The sequence below is a fragment of the Coturnix japonica genome, chromosome 3 (assembly GCF_001577835.2).
Source record: "Coturnix japonica isolate 7356 chromosome 3, Coturnix japonica 2.1, whole genome shotgun sequence".
Lineage (NCBI taxonomy): Eukaryota > Metazoa > Chordata > Aves > Galliformes > Phasianidae > Coturnix > Coturnix japonica.
The window spans coordinates 3975262-3997598 of NC_029518.1; the positions used below are offsets into that span (position 1 = coordinate 3975262).

The following is a 22337-nucleotide window of genomic DNA, read 5'->3' on the forward strand; positions in this document are numbered from 1 at the left end:
GGAGCGCACAAAGAGCTGAACACATGGTCTGAAACGGAGTGTTTGCAAACTGAAAAGAAGCGGGGAGGTTAATGACGGGAACCTTCGGGGTGCTGAGAAATGCGGCTCCATCGCCGGAACGTGGGCGATGCGCTGCCGAGTTCATCCCCGCGGTGCCGTCAGCGCGGGCGGCCGATGGGGGAATAGCTGAGATTCTGTGCCGTGCCGCTGAGCTCAGCGCGGCTCTGAGCAACGCTGGGACCGGTGTCAGTTCCTACAGCCATCGGCTGCCCGGCCGGGAGGGCTCAGTGGGAGCCGCTGCTGAAAGGGGGGAGCTGGGAACCAGAAAATCATCCAGCGGGTGTCACGACATGAGACTGGGTGCCACAGCACGGGACCAGGTCAGGGTAAGGGGTCAGGGGTGAGGTTTAGCATTAGGGCTCAGTGTTAGCATTAATTTTAGGGCTAGGGTCGCCTGGTTGCAAACCTCTGCTGTGGCCACGTTTACCATCCATCAGATCAGGTTGCTTACAGTATACACAGTTACATGGTACACACAATGTATCATACAATACGCGTGTGCAATTAATGATACTCTCACATGGCGTTGGCGCATACCATGACACAGCTGCTGTGCCCTATGACATCCCATAGGCTGTCCCTCCCGGCGGTGGCATTGTGATGCTCGGTGCAGCACTGGGGCGATGCTGTGCTCCCACTGCCCAGCTGATGGACACGGTAAGGTGTGCAAACGGGACCAGTGCAATTCCCTTTACAGCCCTTTGGATTCATTCTCTATTTCAGAGGCAACAATTTAAGCAAGAACTTCAGAAGAAGAGACATCTCAAAGCCGCTTTTCCCACTGCCAAATAATCCCGTATCATTCCCGCTGGCATAAGCGGGTGTTAATGCCTAAGCACCCCTGACATAATTATGACTGAGCACACAAACCCCCTTCATTTTCTTAAGCGACGTCTCTGCAGAGCAGGAAATCGCCGTTAGGAAGGTTTTGTTTCTAATGCCCATGCAAATTCCCAGCAATGAGGCATTACACGGTTTAGGAAGGGCAGCCTTGTCATCGCGCGTCTCCTGCAATGAATGGCATAGAGGTAATGTCTGCTGGGGCCTGGTAATGCTCTGTAATTACTGACAGCTTCCAAGCCCCTTCGGAAGAGGCCAGTGATGGTGCTGTCATCGATGCTTCCAACCCCAACAAGTTCCCTCCCAACCCTTCTGTGATCCCTTGAGAAACAAAACCTCTCCTTTAGGTGTTGGCCATGAGGAGCGCAGACAGAAAGAGACAAACGCAGTGCTGTGATCAGTTTTTATTCACAGGGAAGAGGTGAGGATGCTCTGAGTTAGCTGTCCATAAGCCATACAGAAGCAACGTTCAGGACTCGGCCCAGCAGAGCCCTCCATGTTCTCCCCCAGCTCCCGGTGTTGCCCCGGCTGGGATGGCAGCTTTGGCATCCCGAAGGAGGGATGAGTATTGCTCCAAAGAGAAACAGCTCATTTTACTCAGAACGCCTTTGAAATGATGTCAGACCACTGGGTAGCTAAAGAACGAGGCGGCCTCGCGTATTCCATTGCGAGAAACTTAATAAATTACAGTACACGTTTCATTTTCCAACTTACCCCCCTCCCCAGTTAGTGGAGAACAAAAGCAAAGGTTGAGGCAGGCGGAGCAGCCCTCCAAGTGCTCAGCACGCGGAGCTCCGTGCCTGCAGCACCACTGCAAGGAGCCGGACTTGAAGGGGAGCCACCATCAGTGCCCGGAGCACGGCTCTGCATCCACACTGCAGCAGCACGGAGCGGTGACACGACAGCAGAACTTCGTGTGTAGGAAGTGCAAAACCAGGTGGCACAGTGGCGTATTTTGCTTCAGTCCCCATCACTTGGATACATCACATCGAGTCCAGAGGTGTGCGCTTAAAGGCTGAGTGGCATTCGAAAAACAAAACACCCCCAAAACACAACAAGTGAACAACAGCTGAACACAGGAGTCAGACCTGAGGAGGACGAGGAAGGCCGGAGGCATCTGATGCAACACCGGTGTCCCAAACATTCCGAATCCAAAGCTATGCAGGAGCCGGGAGTTTTCACCCCGGAAACCTGTGATACATGCAGAGTGAGATACATTTCACAACCAAAAGATTTGCTTGCTACACCGAGTGCCAACAGGACGCTACATCTCCTCGGGAGCCATCGGATGTGTTGTATTCTAACCCATCGGAGATGCTTCCCCTTGCGGATTATTGCCCCAGTGTTGTGTAAAGGCAAAGTGGTGAGGTGGGCAGCGCCGTCCCGCAGTGAGTCACAGCCCGGTGAGAAGCAGGCAGGCAGATGTGCAGCATTTGCTTTTCCAAAGGAAACGTGGCTGAGTGCTTCTCCTTGTGCAGCCAGCAGTTCGCATCGCACAGCCACCACAAGCGTTACTGTGAGGGATGAAGGAGCCCTGGGGCAGGGCTGAGGAAGGACTCCTTTCCAAACCACACGTGGGGACAGGGGAAGGCTCACCCTGCACTGGTGCAGCAGCACAGAGGGCAGCCCAGCTTGTGCACTGCCACAGCATCCTCAGTGTGGAAATGGCTGCTCCACAACAGGTGGTGATGGATGACCCTGAACAAGATAGCACGATTAAACAGGGCGATTTCAGGGCAGGTGCTGCCATTTTAGGACACGGGCAGCAGCCTCCTGCCTCTCTGATTATCACCAGTTCTTTGCTCTGTGCACAACAACTGCCTCGGATGGCTGCTGGAAACAGGATGGGAGCAACTGAAATCAGTGCTCTGAGACGACGTCAGGCAATGGGCATCAGCACTGCTTCGTGCCCTCGTGCAGTGAGGTGGGGTAGAAGTGCTTGCTGCCCTTCCCCTCCAACAATTGCCCATCCCAAGCGGGGGATCCTTTAGGTGAGGGGCAGAGCCTGGTGCGTGGCTGGGGGTTCCCTGGAGGGTGTCAGCTGGGAGCCTTGCTGAGCGCGCTGGCGGAGCGGCGGAGCCTCCCGCAGGCTCTGCTCCCAGCGCTGTGCGGCGCTGAGGTCGGCTCTGCTGGCTCTGCTCCTGCGGGGACGGCGAGGTCAGCGCTGGCGCTGGTGGTGAGGCAGCCTGGAAGAGACAGCGGGCAGGGCAAGGAGGGCTGAGGACAGGGACAAAGCTGTGCGTGCCCACATCCCAACAGCCGTCACAGATACAGAACCTCAGGTCTTTCTAACTACTGCAGGTTGGACAGCGGATGCCCGTCAAGAACCACGCTCATGGGCTTCCTTGTTAAGCATCTTCCCATAGGTGGTTACAGCTGCAGGTCGGGGCTAATGGCTCATCTGAACAAGAACAGCAGAGGGGACAGCTATCTCCCTACAGGGCAATGAATAGAGCTGGAGTGTGTGCAGCTCCTGCCTGGCTCTGGTGCAGATGCGCATGGGGAATACCAACGCATGCTGCAACACAGCACTACTCTTGCTGCTGGGGTTTCCACCCGTCCCGAGGCATTTCTCGGTGTTATTCCATTAGCTCCCCTGGGCTGCAGTATTTTTAAATCTTGGTGTGTTTTTGTTCCTGGAGGTGGAGGTGCAGTGCTGTGCTCCTGTGCTTGAAAGCCTGGAGCAGGGCTCTGAGCCCGACCTAATGGCTGCGGCTGAGCACCTCTGCGCTCTGATGGCCGTGTGCTGCAGCACAAACCTATTTCCAGCTCAGCAGTGAGCTGTGCCTCCTGCCTGCCCGCTCCCAGCCAGGCTTTCTCACTGCATCCAGTGCAATGGGACAACCTGCATCAATCTTGGGACTATTCAGGGCATGGAAACTCAACAGTGATTTTTCAGCAGGTTGAGCTTCATTTTGCTTCCTTACTAAAAGGATTAAATCTTAGGGACCTGTTCTATCTAACTGTGGCTGTTTTGGCCACTAGGCACCAAGTGCTGTAACACTGAGGTCCAAAGCCCATGCTGCTCCTTTGAGATCCCACAGCTGGTCGACAACCTTCGAATGGAACCTTTCCATCCCAGATTCATATTTCAAGACAACCAACCGAAAGGAAAACACCACAGTAAGGAAAAAGAAAAAGGTGAACAACGTGACTTAATGTGCAAAGGCATTTTCTGCCAAAAATGTGGAGCTGTCAGTTCAGGATTCAAAAGAAAAGCTGCGGTGTTCACAGCGCGGAGGAGGGGGGGTGTGAGGGAGGTGCCACACTTTACATTCCCGCAGTCAAGCGGGATGGCAGATGGTCAAAATAATACCGTTTCCCCCAAAAGGACGAGCTGGAGCAATATTCATGCACAATCCCCACAGTGCCTCGCTGCGAGTGAAGGCTGCAGGCAGGGTGTGGGTCAGGAGCTCCCATCCCCATCGTCCTGCAGCCCCACGACCATCCCGCAGCCCCACAGCCCCACGCATTCCTGCAGTCCCAGCCTTCCCCCGGCAAGTCCTGAGCTGCGCACGCGGCCTCCGGCCGTGATTGATAGGGAGACAGCAGCTGCAGAGTGAGTGAGAGTTGGCCACAAAAGATAAAGGCTTTCATACAAATATTATAATTCCACTTGCAAGCCGTCTGGCACGAACTCTAATTGCTTCGCCTCCTCGCAGGGGAAGCCTGCAAGTTTGTTTGGAGGGCGAGGTGCTGCTCAGGGCCTTTTTGGAGGATTCACCTTTTTTTCTTTGCTGGCCCTTCTGAGGCTGTGTTTGCTCCAGAGGGTGCATACAGGCAGTATGAAATCAGAAGCTTTAAGAAGCATGCGGCAGCTCTGCAGTGATTTATTAACTAGAATGTATTTCCTTTTGGCTCGCAGGTGGGTCACCGGGGGGCTCAAGCCCTTCCAAATACACAACTCAAGCAAGCAGGTGGGGGGGTCTCAAAGGAGGAGGAGCCAGGTGAGATGTGCAGCCCTCCCTGCAGGCAGTGGGCAGCCTTAGCAACAGGCAGAGGCAAAGCTTGAACCCAATGGCAGAGCATGAGGAAGACAAGGAGGAGAAGCAGGAGGAAGAGGAGGGGAGCGTTAGTGATGGAGCACGACACGTGGCCTACGGGAAGCACGGCTCTTACCTGCGGCAATTAGCGTAACGAGACCGTTACATACTCTAATCTAAAGGGAGAGAACACAAAATGGTATCAATACAGGAGCAGTGTACCCGCGGTGCACATGGGGCCAGAAGCCGACTTGAGGGGGGGGGACATGGGGACGGAGGGTGACCGAGGTGTGCTGCTGGTAAAGTACAGGGAGCAAATGGTGTCCAAAATGAGTCCTCTCCAGCTTCTGCCAAACATGCAGATGTGGCAGCCCGGGCATTCAGCCTCCTCTTATGTCAGCAACATTGCTAGTAGATGAAATCTCAAACCAGGTAACATTTGAGGCTTCTTGGAGGGCTGAATGCTGTTACGCCGTGGTCAGGTTAAAATATAGGAGCGTGAACAACATACAGGTCACTGGGCCATAGAAGTGAGAAGTAACTTCTACATACAAACCCATCCCCTGCACACACACGCCATGCACACAAGCTGGTGATGGGATGCCTCTGCAAAGAGAGAGCACCACTAGACAGAGTATTTCTCCTTCATGACAATATGCTGCCAACAGGCACACAGTTCACATCCTGCTAAACGCAGAGGGTCTGAGCTGCAGAACCCCCCACATGTGCTCCAACATTGGGTCGGGTTGCTTCAACTGGAAATTTCACCTGGCATCTTCTGTTTCTCTGCTATCAAGCAGCAGCCACAGCCAGGAGAGCATTTTACCCAAAGGAAGATGCTTCAGTGTCTGTGGGCCGTGGAGGTGTGGAGCATGTTTGTTAGCGCACACAAGAACCCATTTACAAGTGGCCAAACAGGGAATGGTCCAACCCAAACTAAAAGTCTGCAACTGGAGACGATGGGAGGATGATGGATCTCAGCATCCCGGCATCCTCGGTGACATCTTGATTTCAGACCTGCCTCCTTTGCTCAATTGCAGGCAGCACGCTCGTATTGTTGGAACTCAGTGCCTGGCACGTGCTGTGCTTGCCACAAGCAGCATCACGGCACAGCTATTTGCTTTCAGATGTGTATTTCCAAACATTCAGCTCCAGCAATATTCACTAAAATGACACCCATGTGTTAGAGTGAACCCAGAGAGACTCTGATTCTGCCCAGTAGGCAGAACTGCCTCAACACCCTACAGATCTTCAGGCAAAATGCAAAGACAAGGATTGAAAAAGCAGCAAAGCCCAACTGAGCCAGGAAGAGTCGCCACTCAAAAACCTTCAAAAACAAACCTGTATGTATCTGCTTGCAATGCTCAGAGACCACACTGGCTTCCCTTTCGCCTCTGTCAATAATCTGTTTTCCAACCACGTTTGGGATATTCCTGTTGTTTTAAAGTGGGAAACTTCAAGCTCCGCACCGAGCAAAAAGCATTAAAAACCCCCTGATCTTGGTTTTTGTTGTATTTCCGCACGTCTTCTGCGAGGATTTTGTGCATATAAAAGCCCAGAGACAAAAGGGAAGCACGTGTCACCTTCCCAACAAAAAGGCTGCAAAATCTCAGTTTTATGTAAATAAGCACACGCTGCTCCCAGGGCTTTAAAACCGGGGAATGCTGCATACGTCTATAGTTCCTCAACTCAAGTGTTGCTCCTGGGCAATGCTATAATATTCATTAAAGGACCCATTTATCAACAGATACCACATGTCAGAGTTTTCCAGCACGGCTTTCCTGACGCTGCTCTGAAAATGATGCTTAAAAGACAAAACCTGCAATGGAAAGCCATAATCCAGGCTTCTTTTGCCTGCTGTTTGGACCCACAATAGCGACTGACAGCTAAAAAAGTAAAGATTTACACTATATCCTTTCTGATAACGTGGAGCGTTATGCTTTATTTTCCAAATCATTAGCATGCACAAGAATGACCTCATGGTGAACAGATGCACTTGGATATGGCAGTGATTAGATCAGTCCTCTCAGCAGTCAAGTGTGCCCATTTCAATTAACCCTTTGAAGCACCAACTGCAAGCCCACGGTGCTGAAAAGCCGGGCTGGAGGTTCTCTCCAAAGCAGAAATCTGCCCCTGCAAGCCTAACAGGGCTGAGTATGAGGGTTTCTCCTGTCAAAGGGCTGTTTCTTTTCCTTTCCAGAACGTCCACCTCTTTCCATTTCCTAAGAGTTAACGCAGTTCTGGATCCTGGTCTCGACTGAACAAAACCACTGCTTTTGAGCCACCAGAGGTAATTGAAGTTGGAACGCTTTTGTATCTGTTTGCACCTGTTCAGCTTTTATTCCTTTTTAAAGCATACACAAGCATTTCGTTGAATAATTGTTCTCTCTCTTTTTTTCTCTTTTGGCTGAGGGAGCAAGAACAGAAAAAGATAGCAGCTTAAAAACCCATCCTTTAAAAGGAGAGAAATCTGCAGAGGGAAAGGATAAGAATAATTCAGTAGTGTTGGATTACTGAGGATTTCCTGGGCTGCCTCTCATACCCAGCCTAATTAAAATACAGCATGTAATGTACCAGTTTAACAACAAAGGGCTGGATTCTCATCTTTTGTTCCTAATCTGCACATCCCCTAAATGAGTTCAGGGACGCTCGCTCTGCCCACCAGCCTGCATGTGCAGCGTGCAAGAAGGACAGGGCTATCTGTGATACGTAGAGGGACTTTTAAGGCTCTGTTCCTGAAAACAGCAAGAGAGCTATTTTCGTGCATAGAGCCAAGCACCTGCAGGATTATGTGTGATATGGGAGGCTAAGCAAAGGCGTGTTTTAAGAAGCCTGTGTCCCATCTGAATCTAGGGGAGGCATCCCTGGAGACAGCCTCGGGAAACATAGAAACAGCTCAGTAAAGGAACACTACAGAAACACGTGGCATTAACAGCTACATATTCAATGCATATAATCGCTTTGGTTTCCTTCTTGTACTGCATTAACTGCTAAAGCCAATCTTAATTTTAATAAATGTGTACTCGCTGACCCTTCTTATCGTGTGGGAGTACAGGCAGTGAAGGCAGGATTAGAAAGAAGTGGCACTCAGAATGAGATCAGAGGAGAAATAACCTTAAAGTTAACCCAAAAAGTTTAAAAGCCAGGCAGGGCTGGCGCTTTCAGCTGGGAGAAAGAGAAACCCAGCCCTGTGCCAGCCCCACACATGCACTTCACCAGCCACCTCTTCCCTCACTTCACCTGCACAGTGAGTCCCCTTGGCCATCCCACCTGTACATCGCTTTGCAGCCCTGTCTTATCACTGCCGGGGCGAAGAGTTGGCTGCAAATGCATCCAGGCTTCACCTGGCTTGCTTCTGGATTTCAAAGGAAAGATACTGTGGTTTAAGGAAAGATCAAAGCACTCCTTGTCCTCTGCTGGACCAAGCATCAGCCTTGTGTGCAGAGCTTGGAGTAGGAAACAACGCAGGAAGTATTTGGTACTTTGGGGCACTGCTGGGGCACAGCTCTCAGGTGTTTCCCAGTCTGAAAGTGCCAGGGCCACACTGAGAGTCAGGAGCGCACAGGTAACCCCACCTGGATGCTGGTGGTACATTTGTAAGCACCTACCAAAGGCAAACGCCCAGCTGGGTGTCCTGCCCATGGGGTGCCCCTGCTGCCTCCAGGCTGACTCAGGTGTGGATGGTCAGTGCTTGGTGTAACAATGCATCTTCAGGGCAGTCACTCTTAGTGGTACTCAACTAAATGTGCATGTAAACGGGCAGACACTTGGGCAGACTCCTTCAAAGACAGCGCACCCTGAGGCATGGATTCACATCCTTGTCCCATTACGAAAACCCCATTTTCACGCTATTCTGGACTCATTCTTGCCCGGTGATCACTTACAGAACCCATAAGATAGGAACGCTGGGTTGCTGTGTGAAGCTTCATGCACGGTCCCAGGTTGCAGCCTGCACTGTGGCTCCTTATCCTTGCCCATCACTGGCCAAGAAGGAATTAGGACCGATAACCCGGGGCTGGGTGGGGGTTTTGACCCCAGAAGTCACAACCAGACTCCAGCTTCTCCAATGGGAAGGAAATCCTCACATTTGGATCCTGAACATCAGGACCTGACAGTGGCAGGTCAAAAAACATCAACTCACGACATCATGAACTCACGTTCAAGTACCAATTATCTACGGGTGCTCTGAGAAATGTAAGCAGACATCAACAAACATCTCAAGTAGTTCCGCATACGGGATGGATCGCCTGCTTCAGAAAGCCTGACTACTGCATTTATCACATGAGTCTGCCCATTGCCTGCCCGATCCCATTTCATCAGACTAAGATAACTGTGTGCCATAAGAGAAAGTGAGAAACAGATACAACCATGGAGCAACGCATCTAAAACGCACTGAGGTACCTACTGCTTTTTCTGATGCGTCAACAGACAAATGATTCAAAGCACTAACAACACCGGGCACGAAATCTACATTTCTATTGAAATCGATCATTTCTTTTTGTCTCAGACTTTTGGCAGAGCATATAAAAGAATTCAATTCACAGCTGTTCCACTTTTTAATGTAGAAAACATTAATCAAAGCTTTAAGTTATAAGCTTTTCTAATGTTGTTTAGTATTCCAGTTCAACAAAGATCAATGGAGGCCATTCCTGTGTTTCTTGACGCCTCTCCAGGAAGCAGAGGCGCGATTATGTAAATAGCACTGGCTCCCCTTTACTTCTGCCAGCTTGCTTATCTCCAAAGCCTTCTGCCTGCTGCTACTGGCGACCAATGCAAGGACATGCACATACCTCTTATCTCCCAACAAAGCTCTGAAAATGCACGGATCGGAGCCAGTAACGTTAAACAATGATGCACGGCTGATTTTATTTGTAACTGATTTATTTTGGGAAATCTAATTTCTCCCTTCCATTCTTTTTTTTTTTTTTTTCCCCAGTTTAGATGGAAGATATTTGCTAACAAGTCAGGCGAGAGAGAAATAGAGCAGATGGCCTTCAACATTTATACAGGTCTGAAATAACCTATTAAACAACCCGAAAGTGTAGTGAGAAATAATTAGCAAGTGCCAGTTTCACCCAAGGAGTGCAAAAAGCGGATTAAGGAATCTTTGTTCAAGAATCCAACAGGCAGTGACCATACACTTCTTGAGGCTGGAAAAGCAAATCTTGAGGGCGCTGGAAATCTGCATTTCGGAATCAATGTTTCCTTTGAAGACGCATTTATTTCAACTTGATTAAAAGAGCAAAGTTTGGCTCTTTGTGCTGTGCGTGCTAACTTAAGATCTCAATGGGACACGTGAGGAATAAACTGACACAGTTAGGTATTAAATGTTCATCTTTCGGTGGGGCTGAGTGAATGGTTGCCAGCATAAAGGTGTGTATACACACACACATGGAATTATCCACAGCTAACACATTAAAATGAAAGAACCGAACAGGTTCTGGGCCAGGTGCTGGAAGAAAGCCTGCTATTAGCTCCCATGTATTTAAGGCAAATGCTGGCGTTCCGCACACGGCTATGATTTTCCAACGGAACACCATTCTTACATTGCTTTTTCATTAATCCCTGACCCTGGTATCTCAGCAGCATAATCCCCATTTAGCATTAGTAGCAACGGCTTCTACTGCGAGGAACTATTTTTCGATAAGTAAGCACCGATTCAGGCAAAGCTTTTGAGCAGCGTATTCCCAGCTCAGCAAGAAACCCGCACTCCTGAATGAACCGGAGCACATTACTGAGAGAAAGTTCATTAACCTTGCTAGATTCGAGGGTTAACAGGATAGCTGAAGAAAGGAACGGAGTGAATAGCTCTGATGCAAAACAAATTAAAATGAATGTCATCATTCCTTTTGATATTCATTAGTTGATTCAGGGGAAGAATGGTCTTCTTAAATTTGCAAGCATTTATCTACAAAAAACAGGTGTACATCTGCTGCTCAAGTGCTTCTTAGTGCGAAAGAGAAGAATAACGTGCAGAGACTCACCAGTTCCACCCAGGGAGTAGCTGGGAGAGGGAGAAAAGACCTGAGCGGCAAAATCCTCAAACGTCATTACTTCTTTGTGGTTCTGGATTATTGCTTCAAGATACAGAGCTCTTTCCTCGTAGCTGCAACGGGCAGGTTAAGGAACTGTGTGCACAGAATGAGATGCCGTTACGTGACGCGCAAACACTAACAAAGCCACACATTGGTGTAGGGGACCCGAGCTGCACAGCACTGCTTAATGTTGCTAAATGCAGCAGCCTCCTTGCTTGAAATTACAGACAATACTTTTAGCTTCATTGGTAGAAAGGAACCACTCAGTAGATCCAGAGGGATGCTGCAGTTACCAAAAGGCAAAACCTCAGCTTCCCCAGTGCAGGCTTTTTGAAAGCACAACCCAACTTTGAGAGAAATCAGCTGTACTGGAAGCACTCCGTATTCCTGTGTAAATAACTCTGTCAGACTAGAAAAATGATCAGAATGGAAGGAAAGCTGCAGGATAGAGGAGAAACACACACCCCCCACACACGTTTACTCGATCATTATGCGCTTTAAAAGAAATTAACAGTAAGCAACACAAATCCCAAGAGCACAAAGTTGGTATTTAAGGCAGACGTAGCATTATGGATCCTAAATGAACGACATGGACTGGGGGAAAAAAAAACCAACCCTCCTCCCCCCACCCCCAAACTTGCACTCATTACTGTCCGCATAATGCAGACAACAAAGCAATCTAAAATCAAGACTATTGCCTTTTAATTAAAACTCGGCAACCTGGAACACACAGCATTCAAATGTGTAATCAAAAACCAGTCACCAATAAAACTTACAAGCGTAACAAGCTGAAGCAACTTTCCAGCTGTCTTAATAGGACCCCTGCTTGCGGCAGCTTTTCAGAGCGGAGAAAGCAAATCTTTTCCTTTTGTGTGCAGCTTCTGTTTTCTCAGAAGGTGAATCACACACTTCCAATAACGGGATAGCGCCTGAAACAAACCCACAATGGGCCGAAGAACCTCACGTATGACTTTATGAATTAGGGCTCGTAGGCGCCCCTACGACATCTCACTCTCCGTTTCCTCATTTAAAACAAAAGCGTTCGAGATCCCCATTGTGCCTCTGTTGTGTGGGAGCGCGTTACGAGTTCGCAGGGCTGCTACGGGGGGAGAAAAGGGCAATTTAAATGTAGAAATTAGGAGCGTACGGTGGAACGCCCGGCGACAACGTCATGCAGGTGAGGGTATTTAGAAGTGAAAAGCGTTACTAATTGATGCTGAAGTGCCGTTTGCGACTTTCATTATGTTCACGACAATGCTTTGAAATGGCTTTTTTTAACAAAAAACATAAAATTAAAAGAAATGGGAGCGCTTAAAAGAAAGGGAGGCGGTGGGCGCAGTGTGGGGGGAGCGATGGTGGCCAGTTGCTAGAGCTGCTGCGGTGGCAATAGAAAGAAACAAGGGCAGCGCCGGCTCTTCTGCTAGCGGAGAAGGGCAGATACGCGATAAATCTTCTTACAAACTTCCCGTGGAAGCCCGCAGAAAGGGAATCAATAGATGCCGTTTCAGAGCGTGCACCTGCTGACAGCGTTATTTGTTTAGCGGTGCTCCCTTTTCTCCCCTAAGCCCAGGAGAACGCATTCCTGATAGCGCAAGCATTAGCCCGCCTGCATTCGGGGCTGCCTCCCTATTATGGGCTGAACTCCTGATGACTCTTGTTAATGAATAGGCTGCCAAACTTCCTCGGAGAGGAGGCACACGCCTGGGCCCTATTCTAAAGGGACTGACGGATGCCATTCACTTCTCATTACGAAGATGCTTATTCCGCGGCTCGCTCGGCTGTTGCCAGGGCGGTGCGGCGCACGCTCGGGCTGTCAGCGGGACTCTCGGGCGGCACGGCCGTCTGGCCGGCAGCCCCTCCGCCGCGGAGCTGGCACGTGCGGGCGCAGCGGGGAGGGAGCGAGGCGTGACAAATCGCTGAAAGGCTCCGGCCAAACCGACGGCTGCCGGCCACCTGAGCCCAACAACCCGCCGGCCGCAATGCCCGGCACGCCGTGCGCCCTGCGGTCCGATCGCGGTCAGCGCATCCCGCACGGCGAGGCGCTTGGCGATAGCCCTAATGACGTCCCGCTGCCTAATGAACGGCCTCGCGCGTCGAGCACATAAGCCGACAATGCGCCGAACAACTGCTGACACACCGTGACTTTGTGCCCGTTTTAACCTGAAAAACAGAGAGAGGAGGTTTCGGCAAGCCCTTGCTTACAAAAACGATGGACTATAGCCATTCCGATGGGCATCCGCAAGAGAAGCACTCAAACTCACCTCTGGGAGCTCACAAACTCACCACCCAGAGCCACACAGACTCCATGCAGGCTTGGCAAGGATCACCACCATCCCTCATCGCCATCCCGCACAGCTCAGCATCCTGACCAGGACAGCAGCCAGCTCTAGTTCTACCGAGCCTCGCGAGTTTTCATTAGGGACATCATAAACAAGCTCTAAAAGGAAAATCACTACCTCATTGTTTCACTGTCGTTACGTTAGCTGGCAGTCAGGTACTCTGGAGTTCCAAAGAATGCATTGTGGGAATCCAAGAGAACACAGAACATCCAAAGAATGCCAGTGCAATGTAGATGAGGAGAAGAAGGCTTGGAGATCAGCAATTTGTGGCTGGCTGTGCCACAGCAGTCTGCAATGGTCTCTATAATGGCAGTCTCAAGAAGCTTCCCCTCCATCACCACATAAGCCCATTATAATTGCTAACAGGGCACTGTTAAGATTGCAGCCATCGTACTTTTGTTGCACCTTCACCCTGAAGGACCAGAGATCTGATCCGACTTATTTAAACACACTGGAAGATTAAGTCAGATCTGTTCAACATGAAATTCGTGTCACAGCTTTGCAGTGAGCATGTGATGTAAAGCTGCCCCCCAACGTGAACCCCAGCCATATTATTCAGATGAAGCCAATCCTTGCACGGTGCCCATAAACTGCTGTTTACCAAAAACATGCTTTGCACGTATCAGCAACCCAGCCTTCACAGCTCATTGCTATGCCATGGGTCGAGCGGGGCCAAGAGAAAGCCTGAAGTGCCTGGCTGGCGGTGCTGCAAAAGCCTCAAGGCCAGACTGCTGAAGTCAAGCATGCAAATCATTTCTGTGGATGGCCTGGCTGCAGAGATGGGTTATGATCTTGAACCCTACACCGCTGAAGGAGCTGGACAGCTGGCTTCCCTGATTAACTAAGCCCCCATTTATCAGCAGGTTTTGGGTGTCCCCTGAGATCTCCAGATAAATGGGGTTATAGCAGACATTCAAAGAAGCTGATCAAAAGCAGCCTCTTTTAATATGTATGGCAATTTGACCCATCTCTTACACGATCGCATTATTTTACATTTGACTTCTACCACAGCAAACTCCAGAGAAAAAAATGCTTTCAATAGGCACAAACACTTCTGTTTATTTAGATTCATATACACTGAATGACACCGAGAGCCACAAGAAGGCACTCATGGCCATCAGTACATCTGACAGCAGGGATCTGTCTCCAGTTAGAATACGGCAAATCTCAGTCTTTGACCACTGTGAGCTTTTGCAAACGTTTTATCACTCGGTTATTTTAACCATCCAGCCCTACAGTGCAAGCTGTGTGACAGACGAACCTCAAAAGTCTTTGCTATGTTCTGTACATGAACAGAGCCAACTCAAAGTCCAGATCTGCCCAACATCTTTCCCTCCGCACACACGTGCCGTGTTATATTATAAAGGTGCGCTTAGAAACAAGGAATGCAGAAAATAATATATGGGAACAACCACGTCTTCTGTTGACATAGCACTCTTTTCATGCAAACAAAAGCCAAAATGCTTAGTGGGTTGCGAACAGGCAAAGTGAGAACTGCTGGGCGACCCTCCACAGCTTGTTGTTTTGTGGTGTGCCAATGCCAAGGGGCTCCCATCCCACACCAGGACCCAACGGCTGGGCTGCACGAGGAGCACATGCTGACACGACTGTTCCTCTGGCTCCAGAGGGATTGTTAATGCTGACTATTGGCATGAACTGATTGCAATTCCCATCTGTGATGCAAATCCTACCCCGAGAAGGGCTTTCAGGGCATCTGGCCAGTGGAGAAGCTGGAAGTAGAGGAGCAGACAGCTCTTTCCAGCCCATCAAGGCTGGAAACATCAATCCCTACTTCTAACCACACAGGGAGACTTGGAGGTAATTCTTGCAACGTCTTCTCAAATGCGATAATCACGTTTCTCAAATCTCCCGAGGGGCTTCCAGCTTCACGGGGTGCTCATACAGGTGACTACTCAGGTACTGAGCAGGCAACACTCAGAAAACCCATTTTGCAAATGGTTTTCTAAGGCTGAGGAAAGTGCTGGGGCGAGCTTCTGTTTTACTGTCCGTCCTTGTAAGATTTCAGTAGCAAAGAACTACGGGTTGAGTAATTTCTCACCGTCACATTTATTTCAATATCCTCTTAATTTGCACCATGAGAACCAAACGTGTTTTCACAAGGGAGGTTTTCTTCCTGCCACAGTGACAGCAGTTTGAAAAACAAGCACCACTATAAATGTTTGGGACTTACCAACACAGAATAGAAGAGGGGCCATAAAGTTGAAGCTAACAAATGTGGTGGTAAGATGACCTTTATATGCCTAATTGTCCTCCACGCAGCTCTGGATACTACAGAGCTACTGTGCTTTTAAAGTGTTGCGATGGGTAATTGCAGTGTGAAACTCAATATGCTTACGGGCTACTGGCTGTCACCACCACATAAATCTAACTGAAAACTTTTGGGGGATTTTTAGTAACATATATCCCTCAATGAACAGGTGCAATTAAACTGTACCTGTCAGCAACTGTAGATCTCCTTTTTTTTACCAAAGTAACTAAGATTAAAGCTAATTAGAGAGTGATGCACTGTTAGCGTAACATGGGAGGCCATCAGGAGAGGTTGCCTCTATGGAACTGTCCAACTTGAAGCAACAGCTGTGAGTGAGCTGGCCCTGTGCCCCATGCCAGCCCTGAGGATGCGGGGACTTACAAAGCACTGATGGAGATGGGACTTCAACCACAGTGCATAACAACAAATAACCTACAGCTGCTTGGTTGCACAGCAGACTTCCACAGCGCTTCCAAAATGTGCTGACACATTTGTTCCCCCAAAGATGATCCCTACCTTCCAAAGGAAGATGAAACTAAACGGCACCAAAGCTGTGTTTCACACACTGCTTGACACCAGCTCCTTGGAAATTAAGTCATGTCGCAGCAAGAGCCGATGGCAGCGCGCTGCCCATGTTGTGCTGTGAGCTACCAGCCTGGGATGTCAGTGATCTGTGGCACATTAGTCATGGCAAGTGCTGCAGGGGGAGACTTTTGCATTTATTATGAATAAGGCGGAAAACAAGCTTTCATCTTAATTTACTACTACACTCTTCCTCACAGCAAGCCCCTGGGAGCAGATATGTCTTGCCATTGTAGACCAATCATGTAATGGTAGGAGTGAATAAGCAGTGGGCTGCTTTCCCAATATCATACAGTTCTATACTTAAACTCATGCTTATCCATATCTTAAGCTTCACTTATGCTAATGTAGAGCACTTGTAATGATGTCCTATCAGGTACTCTGTTTGTACAGATACCTGCTCCATTGAAAGTACTGTTAGAAATGCACACTGTCTCCTTTATCAGCCTTGCTTTAATTCAGATCATTCTTAAGACAGAAGAAAAGCAATCCTGCAGCGATACGCAAAACAGGGGCAAACAAGTTCTGTATCGTACACTCAGCTCTCTGCATAGCCAAAGTCCACTTAGCAGCTGTGCCCCGGGCTCCACTGTACTGGTAAGACTGACTGTGATATTTCAGTTAATTAAAATGATAGCACAACTGCCTGTATCAGCTACTGCAGCAGAAGGCCTAACTACAGAGCACACAAAGATTTAACCACTAAGGTGCTCTCTCTGAAAAACACTTATCTCACCAGGACTGGGATGAGCTCCGTCATGCAAGTTTATGGCCAACCCATCGGTGAGGTATGATTCCTCAAAATGTTTTCTCTGGAAGCACCTATATAGTTCCCTATCCCATTCTAAGAGATACCCTAAAAGATTGAAAGGTACCTTCCCAGTGCCTCCAAGCAGGGAGATGCAGAGGTTCTTTCCCGAGGGCTCTGTGTGAGCTATCATCCAGCCACTTCCTCTGGCATGGTACTGGGGAAATAAGCACAGGAGACCTGCTCAGGAGATGAACCTCCAGAGGGATCTCACAGGGAGCAGAACCCATTTGGCCACTTGGTCAGCTTTGCCATTTGGGAAAGGCCTTCCCTTAGCCCATGCAGCTTTACTGTACAGGTCTAGGAGGAAAGCAGCCCAGTGGCTACAGAAGACAAATCCCTAGCTTGGATTTGCACAGAGATCATTATAACACAGTGGCTGTCCCACTTTATCAGTGTATGTACAGCTGCCGATGCTCATGTCCTGCAATTATCTGGCTTGTTCCACAAACCGGGTGATCATCAAGGGATAAATAACTGCAGGAAAGGTCACATGTTACCGAGCAATGCTTCCCCTGTGCTTTGTTGCAGTCTTAATTTTATTCAAACACTAACAAAACGCACCTATTTCAGTAACTCCGCTAACGAGCTGTTACTTTGGGGTATCATAGGAAAAGAGCAAAGGTACAAAGGTTCAGTTATTTGTCATTTCCTTATGCCTTCCAGTTCCTTCAAATTGGCTGCCTGAACACACAGACACAATGTACTGTCTTCAGTCCACTGCTGTTAAGTGCATACCAGCAATACTATCCCCTCCTGTTGTTATTAACATCTGTGTTATAGCAGGCTCACGGTGCAGGGAAAGGGAGTCTTTTTTGGACAGCATTGAGTATTTTTTTCCACTAAAACAGCATTCTAGTAATTTTTGCTGGGGAAGAACAGCCGCAGGGTTTTCAGAGCAGTTGAGAGCTGCCCAGGCTGCCCTGTGGGAGGGATGGCAAACCTCCTGACAGCTTTTATCAGGCAAATGGGGAGAACTTTTGAAAACCTCCACCCCGTAATAACGGCAATAAAGACCCACCAACATAACAGCAGATGCAAGCCAAGGAACCAATGTCCTTCCAAACACGTAATCATTTCAGAGGTATCATTCAAGTGGCTGCAGAAATGACGGCTTCTGAAGGCTGACATTGTGCTGCACTAAAAGCCTTCACAAAACTTCGCAGAGAAAGAACTGGCTCTGTTTGCATCGACCGGATGGCGTTTGCAATGCTCTTTCTTCAAAGGAAAAATAAAGAATGACTGAGCACCCCCGGACACTTCAGAGACTGCTTCGGAGACCACAGTGTTGTTTTGGAGCTACAAAAACCAAAGCCACAAAACACTGTTAAGCGGGGTTTGTATCTATCGTGCTGCCGCCGGCTGCTTAATGCGGGTGCTTTCTCAGTGCCTGCACTGTGTGTGTCAGGTTAAGCAGAAAATTGCTAACTCACTCCTTTTTTGCAGCATGTGTGGACCAAATATTTAATTAAAGTCAAACCTGGTGTGCGCTATCGCATAATATAGCTTACCCGAACGTGCGACATAAAGACATTGTCCATCCGTGCTTGTGATTAATTCACCACTTACAGATGGCCAAGCCATGTGGGCATTATTCAGCCTGTTCCAAGCGCGAGACCCTCACTGCTCGCCTGGGTGACCTAATGGAAACAGAGGGGCCAGGACGTGCTAAGTGAGAAACAAATACGCTGCGTCCACACAAATAAACCCAATATGCCCAGGAATGCTCTGGCTCTCCACCTATCTCAGTACAGAGCACCTTGCATCTGTGCTACTAACATTCCTTGCTTTCCAAAGCAGGACAGATACATCCACATACGGGGTATTTTTAAAACACTTCTATTAAGTGAAGTATTTTAGAAACAAAACAGTGACTTAAATCAGGATTTTTTCATTAGGAATTCCGTAGTTTTAAACTCTTAATAAAGCAACAGCACCTTTTTGTAAAGCTACAGATGAATCTCTTAAGACGAGGCACACATGTTTGGCAGCAGTAGCTGACAGCGAAACAACCAAACCTGAGCCACTGGTTAATGCCGGACTTGAGTAGCTTTAGCTTCAGACCCTGTACTTGTGTTATGTGGGGAATTGAGTTCAGGGGGAGAAGCAGAAGCAGGTTTTCTGGTAGCTTATTGTTTATATTTGACAGCTGTTGGAAACTGCTTACACGCTGGAAATATTAATAATCTTGATGGAGATAAGTGAGTCAGGCAGGCAGGAATTACAAGTGCTGTTTATCACATGGCCCTACGATATGGCTGCAACTTCCTCTGGACAAGGCAGATAATGCGATTTGGTCACAAACCACGCGCAGCAGACACTGGAATGTTTACTTGGAGCCATAACCAGAAAATAAATGTGGTGGCAGGGCTAAGTGAAAGCCTTGCGCCTTCTCGTTAAACGCCGGGCTGCAGCGCGGCAGCGATTACCGCTGGCAGGGAGCTGTTTGCAGGGATGCTCCTTGGAAGGGGATGCGTGTAGGGATGCTGCTCGTGGGGATTTGCTTACACACAAGCTCCTTGCATGGGGATACTCTGTGGCCAGCACTGGCACATTCAGGAGGGCAGCCTCCCCCCCACAAATGCAAAGCAGGGCCTAATCTTCCAGCTTTTACTTGCTGTGATAGGAAAAGAGGAGACTGGACCTCAAGGCCCGTGGGTTTGGTTTACTCATGTCAGTGATGACAAAATGCTGTTGGTAGTCGCTTGGATCTCAAAACTTTCTAATAATAATAAAAATAAGTGAATAGTCTGTAAGGATATAAGAGACATCTTCAAAACTTTATAGCTGTCTTTTGATCACTGCATAGATTAAAAATGCACACGCAAACACGAACACATACGCACTTCCTATTCAAATACAGACACAGGACACAGCACAGCCTTGCACTCAGTGCTTTCTAGCTCCATCACAGCAGCATCAAAGTGAACACACGCCAAACAGCCTGGCATGGTAACGGTGTTCTCCAAACCACTGAACTCCCCAGCAATATCCCTACTTGTTCTCAGCCTTGAAAATGAAACAACCAGAGGTGGGAAGAGGGAAGTGATGCCGTATTAATCAGTCAAAACCACTGCCTGGCTTATGAGACAATTCAGTAACCTGCAAGATAATGTTGCTTCTGTAAATCAGAAGCCACCATTTATCTCACCACTGCACCTGAATCATAAAGGAAGGCCTGCAGAAATTACCTAAATACCTTCTTGCACACTTGCTTCAGAAATCTGGATGGCTCCAAAGTTGAAAAAGGGATAATTACTGACAGGTTAAATAGGATGAGTAGTGCAAAGGCAGGAGGATACTTGCAAAATAGTTTAAATAACTGAAGAGAGGAATCTGGTTTACTTAGCTGTGCACAGCAAAACAAGGTGCAGCAGCACGTGGGTGCACAGCCCAGCAAAGGCCGTGGAAAGGCAGAGGAAGTCTGCAAGCAACCATCTGACCAGGGCACAATTAATGTGTAAAGCTCCTGCCACAATGCTCTGAACTGCTTACTGATGTACCTGCTAGGTAAACACACAGCACTGCAGGGTGGTGGGAGAAAGCGATGAAAAAACTATCTCAGAAGCCCGTGTCAAATGGGGAAGGGCAATGTTTGATTGTGCACTTGCACATAGAAACTCCAGGGTATTTTTTTTCCTGGTTGCAGTCTCATCAATCAGCTGAAATTATATTCAACTACAGATCTGCTGGTAAGAGTCTGTATTTCACACCTCTAAGCAAGACGCTATAGATGTTACTGAACTGGTACATACTGTTGTCATCTATAGGATTCATGTCAAATAACAGGCATACTGCAAGACAGCTTTTGACTGTAATTACACAAAATAATTTTGCCCCTTCCAGTTTATTACAGATCTTTTCATTATTTCTGGGACTAACGCTAAATAGCTCAGTTTCAGGTCTATTATGCTTGATAATTTACATTCATTACAAACAGGGATAGGTAACTGTGGGGCTTATTATCACATCCATTACCAGCAACACCATTTGCGAGATGCTCTACACTAAACAGACTTGTTGCTGCAGTGATACAGGCTGGGAAATTGCTTTAGATGGTATGAAGGAAGAACACATAAAAAAAGTAAAAAAAAATAGATAAATATATGTGTTACCATTACAATGTAGGCTATTCACAATCACTACAGATGTCCCAAATGAAGCAGAGCCGGGGATGGAATGAGGGACCCATGGGCTTTGTGCACAAGTGCCCCCCATCCCTGCAGCAGTGCCAGCCCTATGCCCAGAGCTGTGGGGCAGGCACTGGGCAGCACCTGGCCCTGCCGTGCGGGGCCCTGCCCGGCAGCTGACAGCAAAATCTCCCTGCCAGGTGGCTGCGCCTCAATTGCATCAGCTAGGCATTGTAGGGTTAACAAGGATCCAGAGGAAATCTTTTATTCATATAACACAGTATGCCTTTTGTTGATCTCTGAATAACGTTGCTTAAAATCCATTAAATTAAAATAGTCTTTCAAACGCACAGTCTGCAACAGGTACAGCAGTCAGCATCCACCGCTCTCTGCTCATCTGGCTTTGTTGTGGGCACACTCGTTTCATTCCCCAAAAGCAGATGATTAAGGCAGCATTTAAACCAACGTTGTTGTGGGTTTTGTTTTGTTGTTTTTTTTTTTCCCCTGGAAGTGACCTCTCAGTAGGGAGAACGGATTCCCCCTTTCAGTGCACAGCCCAGCCAGTGGACATGCTGGGATGTCTCTTGGTTTCCCCAAAGGAATACATTAAAATTCTGGTGCATGTTTATGAAATCTGCTTTTTCACTTGTGCTGTGGGAGGCGTGGGTGGGGGAAGAAGCAAAACCAAAAACATAAGGGACTCCTTCACAAAGGGGCAAACCCATACGACAGCTTCACTGCTGCTAATTCCTCCTAAAATGTTCCATTGTCTCTAGGACAATTTTCACCCCCAATGGGTTTTAAGTAAGTGCAGTCTGCCACAGTGGCTTACCGTCATGTTCATTTATGGAGCAAAAAATGAGTTAATGATTGAACTGTACGATGGAGCATTGAAACAACCACATTCTAAATTCAAGTGTGGGGTACGGAAGAGGAACATCACAGGGTACAGGGGAGGGGGGGGGGCAATCATCTCCAGTGCAAAGCTGCCCAGGAACTCAGAACGGGATTGAACAAATATACAGGGGAAAATGTCAGCAGTTCTGCTGTAAAGGTAGCGAGGCTCTGGCAGAGGCTTCGTGCTCCTGCCCATCACCAAGGTGCCTGGGTTATGGAGTGTGCGTTTCTACCGCGATGAGATTAGAAGCTGATTCCCACAATGACAGCACTTTGTTAAAATGGAAAATTAATCTGATTTGAGAAGGTGAACAAGTGAGCCAGTTCTGCTGTGGAGGAGGCTACGATACGGAGTGAGAAGTGACTCCTGCTCCCCTTAGCAAGCTGGCAGCGT

General features: G+C 48.4%; 2 protein-coding genes across 10 annotated transcripts in view; one reads left to right on the plus strand and one right to left on the minus strand.

Annotated features, from left to right (window-relative positions):
• Positions 1-10134, plus strand: part of CFAP61 (cilia and flagella associated protein 61) — a 94059-nt gene extending 83925 nt beyond the window's left edge. For 4 of the 5 annotated variants that reach the window (XM_032443823.1, XM_015856624.2, XM_032443824.1 and 1 more), the window contains one exon: positions 9825-10134. In XM_032443823.1, the coding sequence (XP_032299714.1) occupies positions 9825-9865 (41 nt within the window). In that variant the 3' untranslated portion in view covers positions 9866-10134. Of the gene's footprint in view, positions 1-7083 lie in introns of all 5 variants that reach the window. The other variant, XM_032443826.1, reaches the window with a different exon arrangement.
• RALGAPA2 (Ral GTPase activating protein catalytic subunit alpha 2) overlaps positions 1290-22337 on the minus strand; it is a 106946-nt gene continuing 85898 nt past the window's right edge. For 3 of the 5 annotated variants that reach the window (XM_015856606.2, XM_015856609.2, XM_015856611.2), the window contains 2 exons: positions 10868-10989; positions 1290-3086 (listed from right to left, as the gene is read on the minus strand). In XM_015856606.2, the coding sequence (XP_015712092.1) occupies positions 2938-3086; positions 10868-10989 (271 nt within the window). In that variant the 3' untranslated portion in view covers positions 1290-2937. Of the gene's footprint in view, positions 3087-5019; positions 5060-6749; positions 7291-10867; positions 10990-22337 lie in introns of those variants that run through there. The other 2 variants (XM_015856610.2, XM_015856608.2) reach the window with 2 other exon arrangements.